Source organism: Rhagoletis pomonella, unplaced genomic scaffold (assembly GCF_013731165.1).
Source record: "Rhagoletis pomonella isolate Grant_MI unplaced genomic scaffold, Rhpom_1.0 Rhpom_scaffold_00003, whole genome shotgun sequence".
Lineage (NCBI taxonomy): Eukaryota > Metazoa > Arthropoda > Insecta > Diptera > Tephritidae > Rhagoletis > Rhagoletis pomonella.
The window spans coordinates 33,224,646-33,243,869 of record NW_023458557.1 but is presented as its reverse complement, the minus strand read 5'-3'; the positions used below and the strand labels follow the sequence as shown (position 1 = coordinate 33,243,869).

Below are 19,224 nucleotides of genomic sequence, written 5' to 3'. Positions count from 1 at the left end.
ATTAATTTTATTATAAGTATTTCAGGAAGAATAGCGTCGAGATATTAACAAAGAATTGTTGCAGTTTACACCTATTTGTTTAGGAGGAACTCAGGTGAAATAAAATTGTTTCAACCCGGAGCTATTCCCGCCGTACGATTTATGTTAAGGGAAATTATTCTTAAGGGGGTGAAATAACACAAACGACAATAACGCAAAATTTGATTTATTTCTTGTTTATTTGATGTATATTGCTTGCTTGTTAGATCTGGCGAGCTGCAGCAGCTGCCCATAATCCTGGTGGGTGCGTCGTCGTTTATTGTGCAGAATGTCGAATCATCTATCTGCGCAGCCAGATGTGTTCCCCTACGATCATTCGACAGGCTTGTGTGCCAAAGATCGTGGTGCGCGTTAAAGTCGCCACCTACCATACGGTTTTCACCTCTGAGTAGCGCACCTATTTCAGGGTGATATCCTGCCGGGCAGCTGGTGACAGGGGGTATATATACGTTAAATATTTCGAGCTCAACATCGCCTGACCGGATAACAATACCCTGACGTTCTAGGATGGTATCCCTGCGGTCGGAGTCTGCTTCGATAAGACGATACTGCACGGCGTGGTGCGTGATGAACGCTAAGCCTCCTCGACGGTGCACGTTGTATCCGGTACAATTCAACAAGGTTGAATTGCCGTGTAACTTTGTCTCTTGGTCCGCTGCTATCAATAATCCCTGCCTTCCCATGAAGACAGTTATCTCCTCGATCTTGCTCTGAGGTCCGTTACAGTTAAATTGTAGCACCTTTGTGTGCCTTTGGAGACCAATTGTGATGCGTGGTGTTAGAGAGTTGTGTTGCCTGCCGGCTCCCTGCTGTATGTGCTGAAAACGGAGGTGCTGCCTTGTGGTTGTGGTGGGCGGCGTCGCGGGCGAGGCATGCTACTGGGAAGCACAGCAGGGGCCCACATAGTCACTCGTCCAATCACGCGTGTTGCGAAGTCCTGAGCATGCCCTAAAGTGGCACCAGCCAAGGCAGGAGTTGCACTTGACTGATGTCACGTTGCGGTATATTCTGGACTGACAAACCGAGCAGCTTGTCGGAGGGACTAGGAGTTGCCGGCGGCGGTGTGTGGTTGCTGTTGTTTGTTTGCATGTCTACAGTTGTGTTGTGTTGGAGTGTGGGTGCGTTGGTTCTGTGCGATTGGCGGTTTATCGTTTAGGCGGTCCGATTCGCATAGCATGGGGCCGCGAACGAAGTGGTCCATTGCCGGTGCGTACGTAGGCCCGAGCAGGTACGGAGATGACTCCACCCGTAACAGGCATTGCACCTGACCGAGGTGGAGTTCGTATGCAGTCGTATCTGGCATACGCAGCATGTGTAAATTTCTGGACCTGGGTTAGACTCTATACCAGCCCTGAGCAGAAGGGTACGAAGCAGATGTGGCCCCAGTATCGAACAAGGTATGATGGATTTCGCCGACCTAAACGGGGTTAGATCGCCGAAACAACAGCCCTTGGTCGGGTAAAACCCGAGTCATTCCGGTACGTAGAACCGGCTGTCAGCTCGCGTTTACTTGTGGTAGTGATAACAACTGCTGTTGTTGTTGTTGTAGCGGCACTACTAAGCCCCGCCTGTTTCGGGTCAACTTTTAATCATTATCGTCAAGCTCAACTAACGGTAGGCCCAGGAAACGAGCTGTTTCGATGGGGTCGGACCAAAGGGAGAGGGGTGTTAGTTGAGTCGGATTGAGCTGGCATGTGAAGAGGTGGTTGGTGTCGTGGGGGAGTCTCCACATGCCGGGCACTCATTTGGGATGTTTGGGTCGAGTCTGGACAGGTAGCTGTTTAGGCGGCTACAATATCCAGACCGTAACTGAGCCAGGGTAACGCGGGTCTCTCTAGGTAACTGAAGCTCCGTCTCTTCCACAGGTGGTGATTGGGCTCCGATAACGACATTCCTAGGCCGGGAGTCGAGGTAGGTGGAGACAGTCTCCCTATAAATGTCGTTAATCGCTCGTCTGTACGTCATTGGGTCCAGTGGTTGGTCTGTGTAGGTCTGGACTGCGTCCTTGTACATGAATAGGTGCCCCCTGACGTGTCTGTTGCGGTGTTTACTTCTGTGACACCCCACAAGAAACTGCTTACAGAGCATCTTGTTGTGTTCCCTTACGGGGAGCACTTGGGCCTCACTGTGTAGGTGATGCTCAGGCGTCATCAGAAGGCACCCAGTCGTTGTCCGGAGTGCGGCGTTCTGACAAGTCTGTAGCTTCGTCCGCTGCGTCCAACTAGTCCCCGGCGTCCAAACTGGCGCAGCATAATTTAGAACCGGCCGGCCAATTGCCTTGTATGTTGTCAGCAACGTTTCTTTGTCTTTGCCCCAAGTGCTGCCGGCGAGCGACTTGAGGACCTTGTTGCGGCTCTGTACTTTGTTGACAACTGCGGTTGTGTGCGCGGAGAAAGAGAGCAGGCTATCAATGGTAACCCCTAAAATTTTCGGGTTGTTCACCGTCGGTATGGGTGTGCCGTCGACGTGAATGCCTAATTCAAGCCTGACCTCCTTCGTCCAGGTGGTGAAGAGGGTCGCCGTTGATTTCGTTGGGGAGAGGGTTAGGCTCCTTGCAGTGAAGAAGCGAGAAAGGCTGGAGAGATAGCCGTTTACTTTTGAGCAGAGGTCATCAATTCCATTCCCAGACGCCAAAATCGAACAGTCATCAGCGTACGAGATCAGGGAAACTCCTTCAGGGGGCTGGGGGAGTTTCGAGATATAGAAGTTAAAAAGTAAGGGGGAGAGAACACCACCTTGTGGAACCCCTTGTTTTATTCTTCTTGGTTTCGAGGTTTGATCTCTGAAGATTACTGATGATTGCCGACCACTCATATAATTCGCTGACCATCGCTTCTGTCCCTGTGGGAGAGAGGAGCCCTCAATGTCTTCTAGCAGCGTGGAATGACAGACGGTGCCTTTGACAAGTCCAGCGCTACTAGGACAGTTCTCTCACAGGGGCGGTTTCGATTTAGGCCACGAGTTATCTGGGTGTATATGGCGTTAAGTGCTGTTGTTGTGCTGTGCACTTTACGGAAGCCATGCTGATGTTTCGCTGGGGTTAGGTGGCAGGTGAAGTATGGGAGCAGCAGGGCCTCAAGTGTCTTCGCAACCGGGGAAAGGAGCGTTATCGGGCGATAAGAGTCTCCTCTGTTGGCGGGCTTCCCCGGTTTCAGCAGTGGGACCACTCTCCCTGATTTCCACACATCAGGAATGATGAGAGTGGTCATAGACAAATTGAGGACCTCCGTGAGGTATTCTACCCCCACAGGCCCCAAATTTTTCAACATCAGCATATAGATTCCGTCGGGTCCAATGGCTTTGGAGGCTTTCGCCTTCCCGATGGCCCCCTTCACTTCACCGCTGGTGAAAACAAGTGGTGCATCGTTTTTGGGCAGTTTGTGCAGCCTCCTGGTCACTCGACGTTTGGCCTTGTCTACCGAAGGATGCAGTGTGAATTGCCGACTGAAATAGTTCGCGCATTTCTTCGGGTCCGATGAGGCGTGACCTTCGAATGAAATTTCCACTCTGTCATCACGCTTCGTCGGGTTGGACAAGGACCTCACGGTTGACCAGAGCTTACTCACACCAGAGGTGAAGTTACAGGCCTTCAAGTGCTCTTCCCACTTTGTCCGCTTGTGTTGATTAACCAGTTGCCGAATCTCCAAATTAAGTTCCCTCAAGCGAGGGTCCCCGGGGTCGACCTGGCGTAGGTGGTCACGCTCATTTGCTAGTACAGCTGCTTCAGCCGGGAAATTTGGGCGGACTTCCGCGATGCGTCCGGATGGTATGAAGCGAGCTGCTGCGGCTGTGACTACCTTGCGGAACTGGCGTTCGCCAGCATGTACGTCTGTGGGTGTGGGGAGGGCGGCGAAGCTGCTCTCGGTAACTTCCGCGAAGCCGTTCCAATCAGCTTTGTTGAAGTTGGTGTAGGTTCGGTGATCCGCGGGAGCAAAGTCGGTGGGCTTATTGATCGAGATGATTATGGGCAGATGGTCTGATGCTAACGTTAGCATAGGGCGCCATGATATGCTATTTATCAGACCAGCGCTAGCAATTGTTAGGTCTGGCGAGCTGCTGCAGCTGCCCACAATCCTGGTGGGGGCGTCGTCGTTCATGGTGCAGAATGTCGAATCGTCTATCTGCTCAGCCAAACTGTTTCCCCTCCGATCATTGGCCAGGCTTGAGTGCGAAAGATCGTGGTGCGCATTGAAGTCACCTACTACCAATCGGTTTTCGCCTCTGAGTAGCGCACCTATGTCAGGGAGATATCCAGCCGGGCAGCAGGTGACAGGGGGTATGTACACGTTAAATATTTCGAGCTCGACATCGCCTGACCGGACAGCTATGCCCTGACATTCTAGGGTAGTGTCCCTTGGGTCGATGTCTTCTTCGATTAGCCGATACTGCACTGTGTGGTGTAGAATGAACGCTAGTCCTCCACCATTATCTCGCTCGCGATCTTTACGGAGCACATTGTAGGCGGCGCAACCCAACAGAGTTGGGTTGCTGTGCAACTTCGTTTCTTGGACCGCAGCTATCAATATGCCGTGCCGACCCATGAAGACTGCTATCTCCTTAATCTTGCTCTGGAGTCCGTTGCAGTTGAGTTGGAGTACGTTCATGTGCCTTGGGAGGCTGGTCGCGATACGGGGGGTGAGAGAAGTGCTCATATACACTCCTCCCCTACAAGAACAGTGGTAGTCATTTGATTAATCATGTGTAACTCAATGGTGATGGAAATGTCCATCAAACACTCCCATCACGTTTTTAAGGCCAATGTGCAAAAAATTATGAAAACAAATGTATACATGTGATTTTTTATCTTCTTTCAACTTATGGCGTTATTTAATGGTCTCTTTTGAACCAACGTTTTGAACCAACGCAAAATTTGCAATGTGTTAGAAAGATAAATGAGATTGTGTAGTTTCCATAACCCAATTCTTGTAGGGTCGTCATTTGAATTGCGCACCCTTTTAATCCTTAGTTTACAGTTTTCCTTTTGTTCATTTAATATTAATTTTTTGTAAAAATATTGCATATTTTACGGGTAAATGCAATTTTAAAATTTTTTACAAATTAAAACTTAAAAAGAAAATTTCTTTTCCATTTCTTGGGCAGCATTTTATATGATTTTTTCGTTTTTCTTGAGCTGGAAACAATTCTTAAAAAATGCCAACAAATGAGTATGCCATTATAACGGCCTGCCGTGAATAAGTTAATAATATTTTTAGAAAAATTTCGGATAAGCAGTTTTGTAGCCCATTATAATAGTATAATAAAGTGCAAGTTTCAAGTAAAATAGCGCTGATTTAAAAATTTTTTTTTTATTGACGGTGCTGCGCATTTTATTCCATATAAAAATTTTGTCGAGCATGCTTTGTATGAAAGAAAATGCGCAGCACCCTCACCAAAAAAAAATTTCAAAAAATCAACGCGATTTTACAGACACTTGAAACTTGCACTTTATTCGACCCCTTTGTTGACATTTTTCTTAAATCTGTATAAAGTTTTAAAATCGGATGTAATGAATATTAAATAAACAAAAGGAAAAATGTAAATAATAAGAATTAAAAGGTTGAGCCAAGGTACATTGAACAGGTAGTATCAGTAGAGCAGCTGATTTGATTTATTTTCAAATTATTTGGTCTCGAAAATGTCAAATATTTTTAATTTTTTTTCACAAAAATTCTGAATTGTTAAAATCCATTTGCATGTGAAACCTTTTTCCATACAAAACAAGCGATTGAATAGCAGCTTTTGGAACGTTCGCCCAACTCAGCAGCACGACCGCTGATTACTGGGCCTTGCAAAGGATGGATCAATGCTTCGAGAAGCAAACCAATTTACTAGGAAAGAAAGTTGCATCAATTTTTATTTTTTCCAATTTTAATTTTTTATTTTTTATAATTTTTTGTATTTCACATGGCACGCTTTGATTTAGAAGAAAAAATTCAGAACAGTTTTTGACACTTTCGATACCAGAAGCAACAACAAAATACACGCAAATGTTGTTTTTGCTCTACTGATACTACCTGTTTAATGTACCTTGGGTTGAGATATTCAAATGACGAGGAGTGTATGTGGCGTACGTTTGGGAGAGCGGGCCTTTTTACTCCAGTATGCGTGTGCAGTAGCTATCATTGGTATACATGTATTAGTAAGATTCGTTGCCCTCTTCATATTTGCCCGTGATTTACCCCTCATGTAGCCCGAGAAATGGGCTCGCTTGCTCGTGTGGGCAAAAAAGCCACTACGGGCAAATGTACCCATGTCTGGGCTAAACCAATACCTCAGCAGAGTGAATGCAGATATACCCAATGAGTGCGCGCCCTGCGGAGAGTCGCCACATGACTCACGGCACCTTTTCGCACGCCCCCAAATCCCCACCCAGCTAGCGCCCCTGTTCCTATGGACAGACCCGGTGGAAGTTGCACACTTCCTGGGCCTCCCCTTAGCTGAGGCTGACGGCAACGTTGACGGACAAGCCGACCCGAGCGGGGCTTAGTAGCCGCTACAACAACAACAGCAGTTTTTATACTAAGTAAATCAACATCTGTTGTAAGCATTTTCATTAGAAAATACCAGAAATTAAGATTAATCGTGGAGACTATAAGACGTTGTATTACCATGACCATGAACGCCTATACTAACCTTAAAACCTTTAGGACCATTAGCATGATGTCCCTCTTGCTAAAATTTCAGGAGACATTGGTTGAATTGGGCACTCGTATGGAGGCGCTTTCGTTACACGTTCTACCCCGGCATCAACATGACTATCAGGCGGGGAAATCTTATATGACGGCTCTGCAAAATCTGGGTAGTTAGTAATGCCATCACTGAGAAATAGATCGCCTTGGGCTTGTTTGTAGACGTTGGGGGCGCTTTTTACAACTCCACCTTCGATAGCATGCGCAACTCGAGTCTAATGCACGGCTGATGACCCAACCAAAACTAATGTTGTGCTCTTCACTAGAAGGAGAAGGTCTGACGGTCTTCTTCCCCCTGCCCTTAATGGAGTAACAATTCAAATTTCTTCATAGGTAAAGTATTTAGGTGTAATCTTTACTGGAAGTCTCACGTTGATCAAAATACCTCCAAAGCCTTAGCAGCGCTCTGGCAATGTCTTTGGTAAAACGTGGAAAAGTCACCTGGAGGAATCCTGTCGATTCACACCTCTATGATAATGCCCACGTTCAGCTATACATCCATGGTGTGCTGAAGTAGACTCCCAACCAATAACGTGGGAAATTTGTTGCCAAACTTAAAAGAATTCGTTGAATTTCGCGTGGAGTGTTCTGTAGGTCATTTGTACTAAATCACGCATTTATGGAATTAGCAACTTTTCATTGAAAGAAATAAATCTTTTTGGAATTAGCAGGATTTATTTCCAATAATTTTTAGCGATCCTAAATACTTGTCCTTTTTTTTGTTATTTATGGCCTTATAACAATTATATTCAACAATTTTATTGAGCTAGAGGCCGTTTTACGTGGCGAACTTAGCTCAGTGGATAGACCATATAGGCTTTGTAATTCGAGGTCGCTGGTTCATCTCCCAGTGACCGCGATGAAAAAGTCTAATGAGGAGATGAGGTAATCTCCGAAATAGCAGCCATAACTTCTACCTCTGCATAAATTATTGTTGTTTTTCCGCACTAATTTTCATTAAAAACGGCCTAAAGCTCAATGAAGTTGTTGAATATGATTCTACATTCCACATACTCAAAAAATATGTGCTTTCAGCATGTAGACATATATCTCCCCTTTCCATCAGTATCAAAAAGTTATTTATTTTAGTTCAGTCCAAACCGAAAATAAAGAGGAAGTTATTTTAATTCCTCGTTCATGGATCTTCTATTATTTTAAAGCGGTGTACTACATTTGGACCATAATGCTTTTGCGAAATAAACACTTTTCCCAATTCGGATTTATATTCGCATAAGAAATATGTTGACATATTACCATTTTTCTTAGATTTTGAAATATTTTTGAGTTACTTCCTTTAAACGGTCTCACTATCCAGAATCGATTGAATTATTAAAATAAAAAAGGCCAAAAGAAAACTTACGTTATAGAAACTATGAAAGAGGCGCACCTTGCCATCACCTAAGGACACCATGGTAATACCCATGTCGTAAATAGCCCGCAAATGGTCAGGATTACTCGCTTGAAATTCCAAAGCACGTAGTCGCTTTCCAGTGGGTACTCGGGGACAGGAACCCGAAATTAAGTTGCGCAATGGTTTACGTAATTTTTCCGGAAAAAGTTTATTAGAGTTGGGACATGTACGCATAAAGTCTAGAACGTTATGTTCATCAGTTTGCCTTAGACCTATAATTTTTTTGAAAATTACAATTTTTAATTGCCAAGTAAATATATATCGCCGTTTAAAGTGCAAAACCGCGTATCAACAAAATGCAAAACCGCGTATCAGCAAAATGCAAAACCGCGTATGTGAAGTTGTAGAAATTATTTTCTAGAGCGTAAAAACACTCATATTTCAAATTGGTTCTCTCTTTTAAAAAGCAATCGCATTTCTGGATAGTATATTTCAGGACGAATGGATAAGGATTGAGCCAAGAGCTTGTGTGATCAAATCCAATTTTTGGCAGCCAGTGTCAGTTACGCGGTTTTGCAGAATGACGATACGCGGTTTTGTACTTTAAATGACGATATGTATTAATGTAAAAACATACTAAATGTTGTGTTTCCCAGTTGTGCGATAGTTAGTGGTAATAAATGCGCTTCTGTAGTAAAGACAAACTCGTCGACATTAACTACTAAATCTTGAGGATCTGAAAATAACAGAAACAAGTATTTGAATGTTTCAGAGAGTACAAAGGAATCCATCCGATCCTCATGTTTTCCGGTGCGAACATCATTTACAGCCGCATATCCACAAGGAACTTTTGCGTATTTCTGCAGTGCCTTTAACGCCTTTTTGCCAACTTGTAAGTAATGGTGGTCTCCAGTTGCTCTATAAAGAAAGTATGTGGATTCAATAAACTCAGGCCGCAGATGGTGTTGTCCCCAGTGAATTTGAAAATCAACTGTAAATGCTTCTGGAATGAACGTGTGCATTTGCATTACTTGGTAAAGCATTTCATGTGTTTGTACAGCTGGTTTTATGTCTCCCGATAGCACTTGAAGGCCAGGCCAAAATGCCAATAATGAATCCATGAAATTGCGTGACTTTGCATGAGGTCTATGCATGAGTACATCCAACAGCATTGGACCTTCGCTAACATATTTCATAACTGCATTGTAATGACGGTTGAAACGCGCTAAGTATTTGTCATCGCCCAATAAAACGTATGATTTGAATAAATACTCATAGTATGAATCAATACCAGCTCCAACTCCCGAATCACGACGTACCCAATCCCCAGAATGTACATTAAGTACAGTGCCCATTAAATCAGAGCCTCTATGCCGCAGCTTCCAAAGCGCGTCCATGGCAGTGTGAGCACGTGCTTCAAATACAGGATCACCTTTGAACATATCGAATATAAATTGATGAAAAAAGTTAAACACAACACATATCTACTTACCAGATAATCGAGATAACGCAGCGAATTCTAGTAGAATAGTACCCGCACATGCCGTACATGTTTCCCTTGATTTTCTTAACTGCTCATCTTTCATGCCGTTGCGTAAATTGACCCTTGCATGCGGAATTCCTGTTGATGTGTTAAATGCCGGTAATAGGCGATATGCCAAATCACGAGCCATCTCTAGCATTTCTCCTTTGTACCACAGCATAACACCATTATTCTTCTGTATATGGTCCGTCAAAACATGTGCCGATAGTAAACCCCCAACCATGCGTATATTTGTCTCGAAAACGGAAACTACTATATCGTTGTCGAATCGTACGTCCTGTATTACTAATTTAACGGCTCGTTCAAATTCATCAAAATCTCCCAACAGCACTAGTGTGTCAAGGGAATCAACCAAAGTCATAGAAAAGCTGAAAAAGTTAAAATAGCAAATTGTTGTAAGCTTGCATGTGTACTGCTTATAATTTGCATGCGTCACTAGTCCTTAATCCTCTAACCGTTTTCTTTTTAAGAATCATCTTAAATCCCCCATAATTCTAGTTGTTGGTAGTTAGGCAACTCTGAGCAATGTTTCAAACTCACTTTCAATTTAGCTGTACGCTGGATGTAAAAACAATTTGACCGTCTGTAGACAAAGAGGTATGTTTTCTTCTTCTGTTTGATCAAAAATGTATATATATGAAAAAATAAAGGTAAATGACCGTCTACCGACGGTCGACAGTCACCAAAAAAAAACACTGTAAATATATCGAGCCGTAACCGCGAAATTAACGTAAGCGACATATTTTTCGAAATTAGTTTTTTGATGTAGAATTGTTCTTAAACCGATAACAAGTCAACTGTTAAAAAATTGTATCGTCAATCGTCATAGTCACAGAGATATACGACTTTCAATTTTATCGTAAGCGACATCTGCTGTTTTGAGTTACCGTAAAAATAAAGTAAGCAACATGGAAGCTAGTTGTGACCTGTAAATACTGACTTTAAATATATATTTTTATACATTTATTTATGTTTTTATATATGTCAATGTGTACAAAAAAGAAAATAAAATAAGTTTTTTCAAAGTTTTTTGGGGAAATTCAATTAACCTAAGCGCCAAATGTTTGTCTAGTAGCCTGCCATGGTTACAGCGAAATTAACGTAAGCGCCAAATTCACTAATTTCGCCTACAAATTAAGTTAAATGAAGATAAAAATTAGTCTATGACTTGTATTGAACTGTAGTCTAACATTTAGAATTTCAAAGATATTTTCTAAACGGATTAAGAAAAAAACAAAAAAATGTCTCTCCTGTAAAATTTGCTTTTTGGCGGTTACGTTTTTTTCGCGGTTAGGGCTCGATATATGGGGTATTCTTTCTAAACTATGTTAAGAGACTTTCTTCGCTGAAGTTTTTATTATGCTCCTTTTTTCGCGGTCAACTTTTGAGGTCGCGCCTTTATTCGTGTCTAGTGACGATATCACATACATGAGCCATTCTTACCGTTATATATTTTTTGTCTAAGTGTGAAGAACAACCGGTTTTATAAAGGTTTTGTAAGACTCTACTCGTAGACTGTGCTTTTATAAGGGTTTTATAAGGCCCTTAATAAAGAACAAATCGTCACTAGACACGAATAAAGGCGCGAGCTCGAAAGTTGACCGCGAAAAAAAACTTCAGCGATGAAAGATTCTTAACATAGTTGGCGGCGAAGACGCGTAGGCTTATTTTCGTGGTCAAATGTTTGCGGGTGTAACAGTATGTAAATTACCCAAAGAGTTTTTGGGGAATGATGCTGAAATGACAGTCCTTAGCCAGGTATAATTCTATGTCTACGCGTCTTTCTTCTCCGAAGTTTTTCTTAAGCGTCTTTTTTTGTAAATTTTGTTTGCGCTTTTTTTTTTTTTTGTTAAAATACTAGCGCGACTTGAGTGTGTTTAGTGACGATATATTCTGGGCCATTCCATTGTGACTAGTGGGACATTTTACTCCAGAATGTGATCAATTGTGAATTTTAACTATGTCGTCGGAACTTATACAACAGCGAAAGATATTTTTTAACATAGAACGATAACTAATGTATAAAATTGCTTTAACAAAAGAAGCAAACGATTTCTTAGTTTTATGGAACTGTCATTTGAATTAGTGTGACTGGCGGGACACTGAAAAGAACTCTATTTTACCCTTGTGCACTCAAAGTTGAATTTTAGCCAAAACACTTAATTTGCACGAACGATGTATTTGTGTTGTAAAATATGAATTATATGCTTTTGTTTTCAATAAAAATGAGGTTTATATAATGTTCATAGAAATATTAAAAAATATTTAAAGTTGTGACTGGTGGGACATCTCTTTGTGTCTGGTGTAAAGTAATTATGCATGAAATAAAAGTTTCCATAGACAAAAATTACAACTTCTTTTGATTTTTTTACTATTTTCCCACAGGTTAATGAATTGTAGTCCTTTAAAAAGAGGTTACTGCTGAAATATAGACAATTAGGGCATATTTCAATTTATGTCGTTTTCCTCTTTTCAATGTAATAACCCTTCTAAAAGAGTTTTATAAGGCCCTGTATGTATACATATTTTTATAAGACTCCAATTCATCATAAGTGCAAATTTTAAGTTTTAGATATCTATACATTTTTTCCATTCAGAGTTAGCAGCAAGCAAATTTATATACTTCTATAAATGTAGATTTTTAGAAAAAAAGACCATAAATACTGTTCAGTCATACTATTTCGTATTTCGCTAGATAAGAACAATGCTTTGTTTTAAAGATATATTTATACCTCTATAAATTTTTCTGTGTAGATTAATTGTTCCGCTTCGTCGGATTCATGTTGAAAAAGATAATGAATACTTTTATATCACATAGATAAATGTTCCGTGAAAATTTCTTTATTCACTTTTTTCATTTTTCTTAGTGTTACCGCGTATTACTGGTTGACTTGGAATTTCCATAAGTCTTTGTGATTTACTTAGTCTCTTTAGGGTTATGTTTTTTTTAAGAAAAATTGTAATTCTAGTTTGATTACTTTCATGAAAATTATTAACAATTCTTAAATATACATACCATCAATAAAAAAATAAACCTCGATGTGCTAGAAATGAACGAGGCTGTATTTTAATTAAACATACCTAGATATTCAAGAAATAACATAATTATTGGAAGAAGGAAAATAAAGTTAAATCTCGCAGACCTGTTTATACTCAGTGCTCTTCGCGTAGACTTTTTAGACTTGGAAATTACCGGTGTTTTGTATGATCTTTATCTATTCAAAGGAGAAATAGTATGTAAAGGCTCTTCACGTAGATTGTTTTGGATTTGAATATTTATGATATGAGGGCTTTGTATAAATTTGCTCAGTTCATAAAGGAATCACCTAGCATTGTCAAACTCTCAAAGTACACTATTTGGGATTTTAATACACAAATTTGTTTTATAAGTGTCTTTCGATAGAAATCTGGCTGTAACCCCATATTTTGTACGTATTTTTAATGAGAAAAAAAAATCAAGTTCGAAAGGCTAAAGATTCCACTTAGACTTATTTCATCGTCAGTCAACGTTCCATGCTACAACCTCGCCAAATTTATGGGGAAAACATTAAAAAATATAGTCTCAGAAAGCTACAACATAAAAACTCCCTCCAACTTGGTACTATGGAATGCGGATGGGGAACCCTTTATCCCCAACCGTAGCCGATGTTGTCTTAGGCAAAATACTGGACGATAGTATCGCTGAACTTAGATCTAAGGGCATACATATAAAATACATAAAAAAAAATATGTAGATGATATTTTTGCCATAATAAAGAACACGGACGTGGAGGTTATACTCAAAACATTTAACGCACAGCATACAAAAATTAAATTCACAACAGAAGAGGAAAAATATAAGAGGTTAGCCTTCCTAGATGTGGAAATCCATCGAGACAATAACCAGATTAAACTGAACTGGTATTCAAAAGCTGTGGCCTCATCCAGGATGATACATTTTCATTCAAATCATCCATGGAATCAGAATGGCATGAACCTAATTGAAAAAAATTATAAACTCAGCGACCAGGAGCTCAGAAGAGAGAACAACAAGAAAATTAAAACCATCTTATACAAAAATGGATACTCTAGCGCGCTCATAGAAAGACTTTTAGCAACAACAATTAACAAAATAGAAGGCGCGAACAACAATATCGCTAGGCAAATTTATAAACAACCAAACAATAAGTTATGTGCATCGACCGCATGGCACACTCAAAATAATTTTTACCAAAACAAGACAAAATAAACAAAGAACAACAACACAACTTCATATATGAGATGATATGCATCGACAAAGAAACGAACGCTGCAGCAAAGTATATATATGAACGACGAAGCGAGTTTTAGGAGTCAGAATCAACGAGCATAAAACAGACGCGAAAAATAGAAAGATGACAACTGCATTAGCCCAGCACCTGGCAAAAAGCACACAGCGGACTTCGATAATACAAGAGTAATAGACATCAAGAGAAAAACATAGAAAAGGATGACATTAGAAGGGCTTCGGATAAAGCAACAAATACACTGTACAAAGAATTATAAAGAAGATGTGGACAACATAAATTGCGCATACACAGCAATAATAGCGACTAATAGACGAACAGCTGGGATGTTTTTGTATACATGTTTGTTAATTATGTTTTCTTGTAAAAATAAATAGACTCCCTGAAGAAGACACAATAATGTGGCGAAACGCTTAGGAGGCAGAAAAGAAAAATCAACGATTTTGCTTTAAATTCAACGGCCGAAAAGCTCCAAATATACACACAACACAAAAAGTTAAAATTTTCGTTTTCTTATTAGAATCTTTTTCTGTCGAGGAGCGACCATTAAAAAAACCTTTTTTAATTTAGATATTGCTCGGGCCACGGATCGAATCAGGCCATACGGAGAGGTAGTACGCACCTTTAACCAATCAGATACAGCTGTTCATAAAATTACATTCAGAAAAAATACCGGAAAAGTTAGACGGAGTCCTGATATTATTATTCAAATGACATTTCATTTTCTAAAATATTTCAGATTCATTTAGGCTCTACATAAGGTGTTTTATATTGAATAAATTTACATATTTTATAAACTCATTGGGCCGTATGAATAAAACCAAGGCGCATCAATACAAGGTGGTGTTGATTGAACAGCTGATTGGATATTTCTGTCTCTACACTAAATATATGCTTAAAAATATGCTTAAATACACTAGTACAGGAGAATGTCATCCAAGACGATATGGCGCAACTTTAGGATGTCAACAAAACAAAATGACGAAAATTATCTCCTATTCCCTTTCGTTTTGACATCCCGATGTACCAAAAAGCAACAACAAAAGCTGCATTTTTTTGTGAGCGAGCGACAAAAGAATGTTCAACTCGGGTAAAATTTCCTTTTAGCTAGTTAAGCAACCCTGCTGGTAGCTTGCAAGAAACATGTGATTAATTCAACGGAATTTAGACACAAAAAACAATAGAAATTAGTAATTATGCGAGGAATTGCGTAAATCACGTGTATACGAAAACAAAAATTTCCCTCTCCACTTTCCCATTAACAATTCACAATACAGCAATTTTTTCACTTAACAACACCACTCTTCAGGTCGCGTATTTTTTAACCTACCTGGCTGAGCTCGGATAAATAGCCGAGTTTGTGTTGTTGCTTTGCGTGTATTTCGTAATTTAAGTGAGTGTTATTTTGTAGCTCGGTTGCAAAAGAATGGACCTAAAATACACGGGACTTTTACTGATATGCAATTGCCACCACCTTGTATGGATGCGCCTTGGAATAAAACCTAAGCAAATGCTTTTGCTTAAAATTTCAAAGCATTTCTCAATTTGTTCAAATAAATTAAAGTAAAAGGTGCGGAATTTAAAGAAAAAGCAATTGCTTAGTTTTTATGCAAACGGCCCATTTTGTATACTGTTCTTATAGTACAACATACAAATTACAAACTAATATTAGATCGTGGCTTTACAATACGAAGTCCCACCTGTTGGGGGTTTCGACATAACTTCCACAGAGATAATTTCCACGGAGATAACTTCCACCGAATCCTGACACAAATTCCATGGAAGTTATGTCGTGAAATTACTACCACCGATCGATTTTTGGTCAATGGAAAATTCGAAAGATCTGATTCATGGAAGTTATGTCAGACATAAGTACCATGATTATTTTATATTAAATGAGCCGCTCACTGAACAAATTGATGAACTCCACTTTTTAAAAAGTCTTAAGTTTTAGTATCAAAGCACTAGGTATAGTCATAGTTTATAATATTGATAATATCTTTAGATATGTACGTAATATGCAATAATATATGGGAGGTTCCATGAAAAACTGAACCTTAGTGAAATTTTTTTTTTATAAAACTAACAATCTTGAATCAACAAAAAAAATCGCAAATTAAAGCTTTAATTGCATTTTTATAACCTTTTTTTACGTTAGGAAAGCAAGTTCTAAGTTAATTTTTTGAGTGAGTTTAAAGAGGAGATGGTCAGAACACGTGATTTTCTATGCGAAACGGCATGCCACGCTTTTTCACGCATGAGCGAGCGGTTTTGAGAGAAAAATCGTGCTTGACTGAAATTAGGCTTGAGCGTGCGTGAGTTAGATTTTCCATCAGTCATGTAATTTTCAAATATGGATGTTTGCATGTGTATTTTCAATCAAACTTAAAACGTAAATTACTACTGCATAACTTAATTATCTACAGTTTAAACCACGATACAAAAAAGCAGGTGGTTACAATAAACAACTTTTGACGGTTAATAAAATTTTTTGAAGTTTCATAAATTGTGAGTATTATCAACGGCCTTGCCACTTTGATAATATTAAAACAATAAATCGGAGTATTTTCTTTCCCATATTTATACCAATGTAAAACATTTAAAATCAAAAACCATTATCGGTGCTTGGTACTTTTTTTACTTACGTGGTTCACACCTTCTTTATTTAAAATGTAAACTGTTAAAGAAGGTAATTGTTCTTTTGATTTTATAATTGTTTGGAGCAGCAGCCGATAATGCAATCAAAATAAATCATTAGCCTCACATCGCAATATAAAGCGTTACATTTAAGAATCAAATATTTTTTAATTATGTTGTTTAAACTTCTAAACATTTTGTACCACCCTAGCATAACTATTCCCAGTCCGCTATTGAACATACATTGTTATTGTAAAACCACTCACTTTATATTCCAATTGCAAAACGCATGGGCATATACATGGTGGAGGGTAATTATTTGGGCTCATACATACTATTATACTCATAGTTTCCAACTTAGGGCCGTTTGCACCATGTCTAGTTAACGCTAACTGGAGGTACATCCTTCAGTTAAGCACATCCACTGCTTTATCGATCACATGTTATATGATGGGTGTCGATAACGTCGATAAAGATGTTTAACTGGGAGTTAGAATTAACTAGACATGGTGCAAACGGCCCTTAGTGCTTTAAGCACTAGATTTAGTGCTTTTTGAAAATTAAAACGCCAAAAAAATGGTTTAGTGCCTAGTGCCCTATTTAGTGCTTTTTTCTGAATTTACAAGAATCTACAAATTTTAATGCACTAAAATTCAAACCATGATTGATAAAAAGATGAAGTTGCAAACCCACGTTCTTGCGTTCTTGTTAAATTGTATTAGCGTTGAAAATGATAGCACGCAGATAAGTTAAGTATTTATTTTTTTATTTTCTTGATTATTGATTGATTACACAGTTCGAAAAACTTTATCTTTTTTTGCCTCCTCAGTGAATCGGTTTTTGTAGATTTTTCGGTGCTGAATCCAATTCTGGCTGCAGAATTTCTCTACCACGTCAGAATTTTGAGATATCCTAACCTCTAAGTGTAAAAACACGGTTTTCGCAATATTTGAGGTTATATTATAAAACAACAAATTGTTTCGCTCATTTCTACTTAGGGTATCATTAAGTATTACTCGTCCCCTTTAAAATTCAATTTCGTTTGTTGCGATTCGATTGTGTTTTCTCCAGATTTACCAGTTTTAATGTGCAGTACTTCGGTATTACTTCGTAAGCATGAATGTGTATTTATTTATACATGTAAAGTGTTTATTTTTTTACTTTTGTTTACCACAAACTGTTATGAAAAAAGAGTATCCTATGATAAAAAAAAAATTAGTGCTTTTAGTGCTTTAAAACGCTCCTTTTTCCAAGGCTTGGTGCTTTTGAAACTCAAAAGTTGGCAACATTGATTATACTGGACGAATGCAGGCGAACGGGATATGATCAGTGTTGCCGCGCCGTCTCAAGAAAATGTATCACTGACCAAGCCAAAAATGTATCCAAATGTATCCAAAATTCTTTTTTTACATATACATCTCTAAATTGGTAAGAAAGCCAAACACTTTCATGAAAAAGACATAATTTAATCCATCCTAAGGACTTGGAATACATGTACATAAAATCAAACATTTGTAATTTCAATTTATAAAGTACATTTTTTGTGCATAAGTATTTTGCAAAGCAAAGTATTATACATAGCAAGTACACTCTAAAAAGAGCATGTAAAACTACTACTGAAAATTATCTATTTTTCAACAAGAATCTGTATACGTATGAGATATTCAGTATTTGATTTTGAACTTGAGATCATTAAAATATACACATAAATACACATACATATATAGAATGTTTAAAATTGCAAAAATTTTCAAACTACAAATACATTTCCTACTAATAATAAACATTACTTTATTTTAAACATTTTATGTGTAATTTTGCTCTTTGCGAAAAATTTGGTATGAAAAAGTAAACAGGCAATGATTAATTTTATTATACGGCGTGCAAATTTGCACACATTAAAAGAGGAAACTGGTTACCTCTCTTAATATGCGCAAATAAACAAATTTTTTTTAGAGTGTATTTAAAGTCTTTTCAGTAAAATTCATACAAGTTTCCTTAAATAAATCAAATTTAGTTTTTTAAACTACATTGAAATCTTCTTTCTTTTTAAATTAACAAATGAAAATATGTGATATGAAAGAGATTACTACAGAAAGAGTATAATTTACTTTATATATACCGTCGTTTAAAGTACAAAACCGTGTATCGTCATTCTGCAAAACCGCGTAATTGACATTTGCTACCAAAAATTGGATTTGCTCACACAAGCTCTTGGCTCAATCCTGATCCATTCGTCCTGAAATATACTAGCCAGAAATGCGATTGCTCTATAAAAAAGGGAACCATTTTAAAACATAAGTGTTTTTACTCTTTAGAAAATAATTTATGCAACGTCACATACGCGGTTTTGCATTATCTTGATCCGCGGTTTTGCATTTTGTTGATACGCGGTTTTGTACTTCAAACGACGATATGTACCTATATTAAGATCTTGCTTAAAGCATCCTTTTAAGCTAATTAACACAATTTTGCTTATACCTATTTTGGTGAGATTTCTTCATATGTTCATTGCTTCGTTCACAAAAAATAAAATGCTTTAATTTCACGCTAAGTAGCGATTCTTAATACGTTTAGAAAACGTAATGCTTTCTACCATCTTTACTGAAAATCGATTTTTGAACGAAAAAAACTTTATAGGAAATATAAAATTTTGGACTATTTAAAAAAGTATCCACATTTATACTGACCGGAAAAAAT

The 19,224-nt window shown here is 38.7% G+C and overlaps 1 protein-coding gene across 3 annotated transcripts in view; it reads right to left on the bottom strand.

Moving 5' to 3' along the window:
- The window catches only part of LOC118735153 (ER degradation-enhancing alpha-mannosidase-like protein 3), a 434,164-nt gene that overhangs the window by 260,810 nt on the left and 154,130 nt on the right, over positions 1-19,224 (bottom strand). For all 3 annotated transcript variants that reach the window (XM_036464787.1, XM_036464786.1, XM_036464788.1), the window contains exons 3-5: positions 9,572-9,990; positions 8,717-9,511; positions 8,089-8,351 (exon numbers count right to left, since the gene is read on the bottom strand). In XM_036464787.1, coding sequence (XP_036320680.1) covers positions 8,089-8,351; positions 8,717-9,511; positions 9,572-9,990 — 1,477 coding nt within the window. The remainder of the gene's footprint in view (positions 1-8,088; positions 8,352-8,716; positions 9,512-9,571; positions 9,991-19,224) is intronic.